Raw genomic sequence first — 12136 nt, forward strand, 5'->3', positions numbered from 1 at the left:
GCTCCCCGTCCAACCTGATGGAACTTGAGAGATGCCACAAAGAGGAATGGGCAAAACTGCCCAAAAGTAAGTGCACCAACCTTGTGGCATCATATTTAAGAAGACTTGAGGCTGTAATTGCTGCCAAAGGTGCATCAAAAGAGTACTGAGTAAAGGGTGTGAATACTTGTGTACATGTGATTTCTTAGTTTATTTTTCATAAATTTGCAAAAATTAATAATAAAACTATTTCATGTCATTATGGGGTGTTGTGGGTAGAATTTTGAGTGGGAAAATGAGTTTACTCCATTTTGGGATAAGGCTGTAACATAAAATGTGGAAGAAGTGAAGCGCTGTGAATACTTTCCAGATTCACTGTAAATAACTGCACTGTCTAAATGGGGAAACCAGTTCTCTGGGGTATGGGTAACCAATACTCTGAATAATTCGAGGGGCCTCTACAAGTAAGCAAAAAGAGATCAATAAACGATAACACTCTCCTGGAAGTGACTCTTCCACACTTACATTTCTCAGTCAATAATGCAGCTACAGTGTAATAACATTCCGTAGGAAGCAATCCTTATTGTGGAGCTTCCAAGAGGCAGCACATCAGTAAGATTATAAAACTATCTGTCTAGGGGCCCCATGGCTACAGGTCCTCACATATAACTGAAAAATCTTATTGCCACCCTGAGAGCACTGTGCTTGTGCCCACAGAATAAAAGAAGTTCACACTTATTTAAAAAAAAAAAGAAAAAAGTCAAATAAAACCCATTTATAAATCTTTGTGTGCCATCGGAATTAATCAGCTGTGCACAGTACTACTTGATGATGTTCCCTATATTTTGTGGCTGTTTTTGCACCTAAAGAGTTTGAAGTAAATATGAATCAGTATGTTGTAAATTAGCTGTGTTGCAGGTCTGCAAAAAAAAAAAAAAGATTGATTACATGTGGAATAGTTCACTTAAACTTAAACTGCAGCAAAATAAAATTAATTAATCTGTTGCCCCTTTCCACCAACCACAAAAAGTGTAAATCTATAAAATGACTTCTGCAAAAAGAGAGGGGAAAATTTTTTTTTAGATATGTCAAATGATTATTTGTTTTCCTGTAGCTCACATACAAGGCACAAAAATGATAAAGAGAAACCTTCATTTTAAAGCACCTTTGGTGTTTATGGGAGGTACTTTGGTAAAAAAAAACAAAAAAACAAATAATGTTAAAACCCAAAGTAGCCCAGCAGAATCAAATTATTTTTCAAATGATTCCATGATAAAACCACAGCCTTCTGTCAGAGATTTGATAAGAATGCTGAGAGATGTAGCACAGCAATAAGCTCTTTATTCCTGCACTGCAGTTACGATGCTTCTCATTGTGTGGCGCTGTAGAAGGTATCATGCTCAGTGTTTTTGGCAAGCTGGTGTAGAAAATGGGCACAGTGTTAAGAGTTTATCACAAGTGTGTACATGGAGGACCAGAGGTTGCCTGTGTGTGCATATAGAACGTGTGTGTGCGTGTGTGTGTTGCTGAGGTCTGTGTTCCTGGAGGCGGTGTGCCGAGAGTGAGGCCTCGTTAGGGAATAAGCTTTGCATCCAACCGCAGCCAGTGGAGGCCCTGCCGTGTGTAGCGCACCAGATCAGTCATGGTGCTGGTGTTGAAAATCAGAGGACCCATCGCCTTGTCCAGCTCCATGAAGAAGTCTGAAGGAATGAAATTTAGATAAAGTGTCAATAGGCTGCACAAATGTTTTGGTCTGTATGAGGCGGGCAGCACTGCTTATGCAGTATTTCATCATTTAATATTTGGATTTCTAATTCAAAAATTAGGTTTTTCTGCCATGAGGGGACATCAGTTCAGAGGTTTTCAAATGATCACCACAGCTGGTGATTTCACTGATCAGCGCCTGAACTCTCATGGACATTTGTGGCTCATCCTTGTTTTAGCCAGTGGTACCAAACCTGGGGTGTGAGTCCTCCAAGGTAGGGTGTCAGAGTCACAGGGGGTGCACAAGGTATCGCTCGCTTTGAGGGTGTCAAGATTAGAAGTGTACATGGAATAAATGGGGGAAAGTTCCTCGTCAAAACTAATTAAAAACATATATATTTTAGCTGAAGGAACAAGAAAATTAAAAAAAGTACTTAATCTGTTAATTCTTTTGGGGAGTGTGTGTTTGCATGTGCAGCGGGCTGTAGTCACTTAAAACAAAACATACTGAAGTTTTTCAGATTTTCGAGATGACAGACTTAGTTGAAGATCATGTTTAACTTTTTTTTTAAGGCATGTGAAACCATTTTGAAATAACTACCGGTGGAGACACCCAATAATCAGGCTACTTTATAACAAAATACATAACACACCACACCACTACAGCATCTACAAAATAAAGAGAAGTCACACGTATAATAATTTCTTGTTCAGTGATTTGCAAAGAACTCTTGTTTCCAGAGCAGACTTGAGGCTTCCAGTTCAATAAGGCCACCTGCCACCAAATTAACAAAGTACTAATCTGAGCCAAAAAAAAAAAAAAAAAAAAAAGGTTTTCTTCCAGTTTAACATATTAATTTAGTTTGCATCATTGATGAAAGAATGTGTACATGCTGTCCAATTTTAAAATCATAAAAAAATATATAAAGTAAATATGGTAAATGTTCTCAGTACACTTGAGCACCAACATTAAAGCCTTTTTAAAGTGTCAGCATACTTTTAACAGATTTTTCTCTTCATCCTGTAAGGTTTTTTATTTTTTATTTTACTTGTTTCAATGGTATTGGCAGGGGTGGCAGCCAAGTGGTTAGTACGCTTCATTTTAGTGACAACACTCTACGGAAACGGCTCTTTTGAAAGTGTCCAGCGACATTATGATGTCTGCTGATGCTGGGAAATCCACCGTGTTGGTTCTTTTGGATTTGTCCTCTGCCTTTGATACTGTTGACCACCAGGTCCTGCTGAATAGACTGAGGGATCATGTCGGACTGTCGGGGTCAGTTCTTCGGTGTTTTTTTCATATCTGTCTGGGCGCAGCTTTAGCGTTTTTGCTAACCAGATAAGGTCAAAATCTGCGGACCTATTATGTGGAGTCCCTCAGGGTTCTGTATTGGGCCCCATTTTGTTTTTATTGTATTTGATCCCTTTAGGTAGGATCATTCAAAGATTTACTGATGTCTCTTACCAGTTATTTGCGGATGACATCCAGCTTTACTGCTCCTTTAAGCCATCTGAGATTAAGAGGCTTGATTCCCTCCTCCATTGTTTCGCGGAAATTAAACAATGGCTAACGAATAACTTTCTTCAGCTTAACGCAGACAAAACAGAGACATTGGTTATTGCCCGATGCCCATATTCCAGGTATTCAGCAGTACTTGGGAGACCTGGGCCAGTCTGCTAAATCATGTCTTTGAAACCTGGGTGTCATTTTTGACAAAGACATGTCGTTGGTATAGCATTGTAAACAGTTGACGAGGAATTGCTTCTTTCAATTAAGAAAGATCTCTAAGCTCAGGAAAATGGTGTCTCTAAATGATTTAGAGCTTATTATTCATGCTTTTGTGTCAACACGTTTAGACTATTGTAACAGTTTGTTTTCATGTCTAAACAAGAAGGAGTTGCGTCAACTGCAGTTGGTACAGAACTCTGCAGCAAGAATTCTGACACAAGCTAACAGAAGGACTCATATTTCCCCAATTTTAAAGGAGCTTCATTGGCTACCAGTGTCCTTCCTTCAGGATCAATTTTAAAAATTTTGGTTTTAACTTTTAGAGTTCTACATGGCCAGGCACCTCCCTATATCTGTGACCTTATCCAGCCTTACGCCCCTGCCAGGGCTTTGAGGTCTTTGGACCAAAATCTGTTGATGGTTCCTCGCACCCACTTTGCAACCAGAGGAGAGCGATCCTTCCAGGCTGTTGCTCCCAGGCTTTGGAATGGTCTCCCGCTCTCTCTGCGCTCACTGGACTCTGTCGATACTTTTAAAAGCCAACTTAAGACTTTCTTTTTTACTCAAGCGTTTGCTTAGCTTTTAGGCTGCTCTGTTATCCTATGTTTGTTTTATGTTTTTGTCTCGGCCATTGTCTGATGTTTTGTGTGGTGTACTCTGCTTTTATGTTGTGAAGCACCTTGTGGCTCTTGTCTGTGAAAGGTGCTATATAAATAAAATTTACTTACTTACTTACTAGTGCGAAAGGTTCCCAGTTCAAACCTCACCCCTGACACATTTCTCCATGTAATGTGGAGTTGTGTCAGGAAGGGCATCCGGTGTGAAACTTGCGTGGCGATCCAAAGAGAAAACAAGGGAGCAGCTGAAGGGACTTACCTAGTAAGTAAGTAAGTTTTATTTATATAGCACCTTTCAAGATAGAAATCACAAAGTGCTTCACATAAGAACAAAGAAATAAAAAGCAGCATGATCACCACAGCTTATGTAGTATTTCATCATTTAGTACCTTTACTTTTTTGGTGGTACAGGGACATATTTCTCAGTGAATTACATATGGGAACAAAAATAATCTCCAGCCACAGGATCTACACACGTGACAAGCTGCACCTGGAGTATACTGATCTGAAAAAGGTATTGTGATTCGGGCTCCAGAACCGTAGGTGGCGGTAATGCACTATCAAGCTGGATGCGAGAAGAAGATGTGAATGAGAGACATACTGGGTCTTAGAATGAGTGAAATTAATAAATCATACTCTCAAACTGTAAGGCCATGCTCTTGAATAAAGAGGAGGAATGACCTTCATAATATTTGGCGCCACACTTGTTTGCACTTTGTGAGAAAGCCAGAACAGCAGCAAGGACAGCTAGACTACGCTAAGGCTAACTATAATGTTTTAAAAATATACAGGAGTTTTAAAATGCTTAATTACATTTACTGAGGCAAACATTCAGATTTTAGTTCTAAACAAACATTTTTTTCCTATTCAGTGCCAACAAGCTGTTTAAGTTCAGTCCTTTGTGCCTCATCTAATAGCAAGCCAGTTATCTTCTGTTCACTAACATGGTTTTTGCCTTATAAATGAATAATGTGCAGAGTTTTAAAAGTGAGGTAAATGTGCATAAATTCAGCTCTGAACATACGTGTTCACCTTCTCAGGGGCAAGGAGAACCAGTTTACTGAAGTTCTTTGTGCCTCGTACAATAACATTAATTCGCCCATTAGCTTCTGCTTGATAACAGTGTTTGTACTGTAAATAAATTCCTGCTTAAATTCATCTTGCTTCTTGCTGCATGAAGAAGTAGTACCACTTTTTATTAGTCATGAAATTTCTAAATTAGGGTAACATGTTTTTTTCCCCGCTGCATTTTTTCAGACAGACGTAACTAACACTGGTGTGACTTCTAATCTGGAAAATAAATGAATTAAAAACATGTTCATGCACACAACCAGATCCCTATGTCCAGCCATACCAACTCCTCTATGGTCCAGTTTCCTTCCATTATTTCGTCAGTGTGTAGAGACACAAAATAATCAAAGTACATTCATTCAGGCTTACACACCTTCCCCATTTAGACTGTTTCAAATGGATCTTTGTGGTTCATTTTGGGAGGCGTACACAGATTCAGTTTGATGCCTACCAAACAGATTATGAACTACTTGAAGTGGGGGAAACTGATGTGGTTCCCAGAAGCCTAGGGCATGGATCCTTTATGGTGAGAACACAAACTGAACCAATGGACCACATAATCAAACCAAAGGCAGTTTGTTTTGCTGTGAGAAAGACAGCAGACGAGATGTGGGTTGGTATGAAGTCGAGACATTCCACAGTGAGATTTATTAACAACTCTGCACAGTTTGTGAAAACACAGAAAAATATAAAGTAACGTATTAAGTGTTCTGCAACACACAGCAGAGTTGAGGAAAAAAAAGAAACATGTCAGAACTACACCAACTGAGGTGTGTGATGGTCTGATAGAAGCATGGCTTCTTAACAGACCTCACAATTTGTAGTTCTGTTATAAACTCTGGAATATAAACAGTCTGACCAATGAGAGGACATTAGGCTCACATGTGACATTTGCAATTTGGATTGCTTAGGAAATTATACCATACAAATGCAAACCAAACACTGGGAAAAGTATAGTTTAATAACATTTCCATATTGACGTTACCTTTTTGTTCCTTGCCTAGTTGCTCCGCCTGGTCCCAGACCTCTGTGGCATACAGAAAATTGGAAGTGACCTGAACGTAACTTGCAGCCATCTGGTGGATACGCTGAGGTATTGTCACAGATGTACTGCTGCTGGTACTGCTGCTGACTGATGAATAACCACCGGCTGTGCCCGGTGACAGTTTGGGAGACACTGGAGAGGGCATACCTGCTGCCTTACTGTATTAGAGAATACAGAAAAACCATCATGAGAATACATACAGACATTCAATGATGTGGGAATTTATTTCAGGCACTAAAATGAAACATTAATAAAACTGCACTTGCAACACCACAAAGCAAAAAACCAACATCCAACAGAGGAATACTTAGCATCTAAACCATGTAATCGTGACATCTGTAGGCTGTTCAAAGTACCACAGCTGACAAGTAATTACCTAACCTGTTAGTTGACATAGTGGCATGTTTGTTGATGGCCAAAGTGGCTTGTTGTTGAGTAGCCCATTATGCACTTAAGGTGCAAAGCAAACAGTGGCCAATTGTTGATATGATTGGTTAGAAAGTTAATGTGCAGTGACATTTAACAAAAGTGACTTTCTTTTCATGCTGTAGCTGTGAGAGAACACCGGTTTATGAAAAACAGTTTAAAACTAAATTTAATGACCGTTTCAAAAAAAGTGGCCCACATACATAGAGGAAAAATTATTATTGTGACCACAGGGGTCAACGCTAGGGGGCGCCAACATTAAACATAATCATACTGCATTTCTCCTAAACATGTCCTGATTATTATTATTATTATTATTATTATGACATGTCATGTCATTCAAATATTACAATTTGTAACATTTCTTGTGTCGCAGAAAAACATCTGCAATTTCACCTCACTTGGCCTTTAGTTACAGTGTAAAGTAGAACTCATCACCAACAGTGGCACTGTGGGACAATTAACCGGAAACACAAAAAATTGAAGTGATACTGTGTTTTTCCAGCATTTTTCTCTCTTTGTAAAGATCTGTGTAATGATTACGTAGGAAACCATCTTCCTTATAAATACTTTAAATCTCCAATAAGCAAGAGACAAGGTGACTTACTTTCCCATTCCAGGAGAGGGAGCCTGAGTGTTACTCAAGGAATTCTATCAAACAAAATGGAGGAAAAATAAAATAAATATGTATCACATAGATGGATCAGAAGGTTACATTTAAACCAAAATACTGTTGAAAAATTTATAGAGTGCCTTACATTGAGCATACACCAAGCAAACCTCACTTTCAGTTTCGAGTAAACAATGATTCAAAGTACCTTTAAATGTTCTGTCAGTGTTTTGGAGTATTTTAGTGCGCTGTCTTTCCTCAGCTTGAACAAGCGCAGGCAGAGGAGAGACTGGCATCGTAGGCTGAACAGAAGAACAAAAACAGGGTAAGCAGTTAATTTATCAAAAAAAAAAAAAAAATGGACAGATGTAAATCGATTAAATGCTAAACAGTATAGTACAAGTCCTACACCTATTTCTGGGCTGAAGGCTACAGGCAGAATGGCAGCTGTGGCACATAAAGAGTAGCTGTTCACCATATAGCAATTAGTACACTTACCAAAGTACAGCTAGCCGCTTGTCTGCTGATGTAGCATCAGGCGCCATGTAGCTTTTTAACTTCATAGTGTATCTGAAAACAAAGAAGCTACACTCAACAAAAATATAAACGCAACACTTTTGGTTTTGCTCCCATTTTGTATGAGATGAACTCAAAGATCTAAAACTTTTTCCACATACACAATATCACCATTTCCCTCAAATATTGTTCACAAACCATGCTGGATGTGGAGGTCCTGGGCTGGTGTGGTTACACGTGGTCTGCGGTTGTGGGGCTGGTTGGATGTACTGCAACAGCTCTGGTTGACATTCCTGCTGTCAGCATGCCAATTGCACGCTCCCTCAAATCTTGCGACATCTGTGGCATTGTGCTGTGTGATAAAACTGCACCTTTCAGAGTGGCCTTTTATTGTGGACAGTAAGGCACACGTGTGCAGTAATCATGGTGTCTAATCAGCATCTTGATATGGCACACCTGTGAGGTGGGATGGATTATCTCAGCAAAGGAGAAGTGCTCACTATCACAGATTTAGACTGGTTTGTGAACAATATTTGAGGGAAATGGTGATATTCTGTATGTGGAAAAAGTTTTAGATCTTTGAGTTCATCTCATACAAAATGGGAGCAAAACCAAAAGTGTTGCGTTTATATTTTTGTTGAGTGTATAAATACTTGGCAGCTAACCATCTCCATATTTACAGAAACACTATTTCAATTATTAATAAATCTTGAGAGAAAGAAAAAAATACCAGTTAGTCCTTACTTGATTAGCTCCACAGTTTCAGCGTACATGGGGAAGGGGGACTTGGCCTCCTGAGCACTCTTCTCCAAAGCATTACCACATTCAATAAACGACACAACAGCATCCAGGTAGTAAATCGCCTTTTCAAAACGATCCATCTGTCAAAAGATAAGAATAAATAAATCAGACTCAAGAACAGACTGACAAGTGTGCATGCCTCTGCATCCCAATGGAGATGAAACCTTAAAGTGCATATTTCTGGTAAATTAATTATCAAATGAGCTGACTATTCTAAATAAAGGAATAATTATGAAAATATGGATGTATTGTGCTTTATTTTTGGTGCTATATGCCCTGAGAGATGAAGTCATAAACATGGGGAAATAAGCTTGATTTATCTGCTGCTGATAAATGCTCAGAAATGTTTTTCTGCAGGAAAAGCAGACTTCAGTAACTTCATGTGGAGGACCGCCCCCTCAGACCCTTCACTGAAAAGAATGGGAAAACCTGATTTTTTTTTTGCAGCTGGAAATCCCTGTTTTTTGTGGATGTGGACTACTTCAAAATGCTGAACAGGTGTGTTTTCGGTTTCTAGCAAAATTTGATGCGGAAGTGCTGCTCCAGTCGTTCCGTCATTTTCCTTGCAATGAAAAACCACAGAGAGCACTATACACGTCCTCACACAAATGCTGCAATTGACAGGTGTGAAAAAATTAACGCATGTGCACGAAGGTTCAAGGTTGGCTCATGCAAGCACGCTTGATTCAAATCCATCAGGTTTTTGCAAAAAAAAAAAAAAAAAAAAGTCAGATACTTTTCTAACAGACCTCGTGTACACACACACACACACACACACACACACACACACACACACACACACACACACACACACACACACACACACACACACACACACACACACACACACACACACACACCTTATCACGTCTGTTCATGTATCGTGCCCTGATGTATCCGTATCAGCCCCAAGTCCGAAGGATGAGGGCTGAGACAGATACGAGATATTTATCACACCTACCAAAAAGAAAGAATTAGAAACCTATAATTATAGTCAACTCCATTTAATAATTCATTCACATATTACAACAAAAACTAAGAACAAGAACCATATATCAAACAAGAATCATAACTCTGAGTGATAGCTAAACACAAACTCAAATTTAACAATATTTTCTGTAGAGGTGTAAAACTCTGGCTTCAGAAAGTAAAAGCCCTCCCATGTGTTGCTTTTACCTGTGCACCTAAAACAGGTGAGCTCAATAATTAGCTCATCAACCTGGCTGAAGAGCTGAAGTCATTACAATCAGCTTGTTTCTGATTTGTCAGGCCTATTCTTTCTTGTATCTCATGAGGGCTGGTTTACTCGTATTTGGAAAATGAAAGGTGAATTAAACAATGTGTCAATTCAGATTAATCACAGCAACGTGAAATGTATTTAAAATGTGAAAATTCCTATAAAGCTCCATGATAAAATTTCATATACTGTCGTACTTAAATGTAAAAAAGTCTTGAGAATCTCATTTTACTGCTTTATGTCCCTCATCTGGTACAGCAATTTGTTTACGCCACAGAGTGCACAGTCGCTCTTACCAGTGCATCGGCATTATGTTTCAGTTTCTTGGCTTCTTGTAAGTAATGATCTGCTGAATGGACCCTGAAACACAAATGTTACATATGTAAAGCAAATTTGCTGTAATATACAAAACCAATGAAATAAGAGTAATTTTCTACAGAGAAAACAAGGTTCAATCTGTGTGTTTTTTTTCCTTCCTGTAACAAAGCTGAAAAGCCCCCCACAAAGCCCCCAACCCCCCATTTCAGATGATGAACTTTAATTGTTTTTCTTTTAGGAATGTGGATTCATGAAGAATGTTAAATTTTGATGTAGTTTCCAGCAGTTAACAAGTAAAGGATTTCACCTCATCTCAATTGCATAACAGTGATCATTTTTGCATGTAATAAACTCCTGCTGATCACAATACTTTTCATCATGATGATAAAATCATTTTCATATGAAAGCTCAAGTGTCATAAAAAATATGGTGTGAAACACTGTTACATGAACCACAGACCGTTGTGGTTCTACAGACAGTAAAACATGAAAAAAATGAAATTAAATAATTCATATCTCACTGTCTTTTGTCAAATGAGGAGTAAAACACTGTGTGAAAGCTGTGAATAAATTTAGCAACACTGGACTCAAACCCTCAGCTGTGAATACATTAAAATGTACTTGTACCTTCAAATGATTCAATGGTGTTTTTCCATTCAGGTTTCAACTGCTTTAAAGAAGGGGTTTGACATTTAAAATGAAAAATCATATTAAAGTCTTGAACAGGGCAATTAATAAAGGGTAGATATTGCAAAAAATCTGTTTTTGTCCACCTTTTACAGTTACATGCGTTTTAGGTTTAATGTTAAACATCCTCAAAGTCAGAAATTTGATAATTTTTCGAATTACATTATGCAGAATCAGTTGTTTACAGATTGTTTTTGTAATTTCAACGTCTGCAGAATCTTGCGCGTATATTAGAACCCCAACAATATTTTATACCTCCTCATATTTCTAAATATGCCTTCAGTGCTTTTTCTCTTTCTTTGATAATTAGAGAAGCTGAATTCTGAGACATTCATTCCCCATATTTCCCCATAAGTATTTGCAATATTACTTTGTAAAATCAAATTATACAGCTCTAATTGTTAGTGATTTTTTGTGATTTATAAAGAGACATAACCTCATTGCATTAATATACAAATATATGCACCAAACATGGCTTAGGATCTAATCAGCTCGGTTCTGATTCCTCCTAAGGGATACCATGGTGTTATTATTGACAGTAATGTATTATTACTGAGTTATAGTATTCCCAAACAACCACATTCAACCTTACTAATATGCAGATTTATGCCCAGAAGTCCCCCCAAAAAATCTAATCGGATCACCTGCTCCCAAGCGGTGTCTATGGTGCTAGAATGACATTTCTGCCACAGTTTGTAAGTTATGTTCCTAAGAATGTGCCCACAGACTGCTGGATGCACATACGTCCAACTAAAGTGAACACATGCAGGAGATAATGGCAACTCACTTTTATTCTTCAAATAAATAAAAACATAAATGACAACAGCATGACTGACATTCTGTGCAGAGGGGCTTTAAAAAAATGGAAATTTTCATCAGGGAATCTACATGTCGGTCTGTCCATTTATGACCTGCAGCTTTCTACTTCAAAGGCAGAAGTAGAGACACACAACAGTTCTTTCTGCTGAGGGGTTATCCACAGTGGAAAGAGCTCCTCTTACCTGTCCTCAAACACCAGCTTGGATCGCTGGGACTTTGAGCCATCTGTGGAGAGTGGAGGCACAGCCAGCTGGTTATCACAGCCCTTTGAGGATTTTTCCTGCACAGACAGTGAGCGAAAGGTTATAACGTTTCCACAAAAATAAATAAATAGAGTGCCAAGGGCCCTGTGGTTTACCGGCTCAATTAAAGCCCAAATCAAAATGACCACTTTTAAACGAATGAAACTATAACTATAAATTTTTCACATGAAATATGTCAATGACCGATATTACGCCCCTGACAAATTATTAAAAAAAAAAGTTTTTGAGAAAATTGCCTTTCAGTGTCAATATGGCTATTTTCGGCATAAAAACGGCCACCATTTCGAAACAAACAAACCTACAAATATGATTTTT

At 38.4% G+C, this 12136-nt stretch overlaps 1 protein-coding gene across 5 annotated transcripts in view; it reads right to left on the reverse strand.

Annotated features, from left to right (window-relative positions):
- Positions 1–665: 665 nt before the first annotated feature.
- aff4 (AF4/FMR2 family, member 4) overlaps positions 666–12136 on the reverse strand; it is a 97523-nt gene continuing 86052 nt past the window's right edge. For all 5 annotated transcript variants that reach the window (XM_034178032.1, XM_034178031.1, XM_034178033.1 and 2 more), the window contains 8 exons: positions 11741–11838; positions 10032–10095; positions 8442–8578; positions 7680–7751; positions 7390–7483; positions 7179–7222; positions 6086–6303; positions 666–1679 (listed from right to left, as the gene is read on the reverse strand). In XM_034178032.1, the coding sequence (XP_034033923.1) occupies positions 1552–1679; positions 6086–6303; positions 7179–7222; positions 7390–7483; positions 7680–7751; positions 8442–8578; positions 10032–10095; positions 11741–11838 (855 nt within the window). In that variant the 3' untranslated portion in view covers positions 666–1551. The remainder of the gene's footprint in view (positions 1680–6085; positions 6304–7178; positions 7223–7389; positions 7484–7679; positions 7752–8441; positions 8579–10031; positions 10096–11740; positions 11839–12136) is intronic.

The sequence above is a fragment of the Thalassophryne amazonica genome, chromosome 9, assembly GCF_902500255.1.
Source record: "Thalassophryne amazonica chromosome 9, fThaAma1.1, whole genome shotgun sequence".
In the NCBI taxonomy this organism is placed as follows: Eukaryota; Metazoa; Chordata; class Actinopteri; order Batrachoidiformes; family Batrachoididae; genus Thalassophryne; species Thalassophryne amazonica.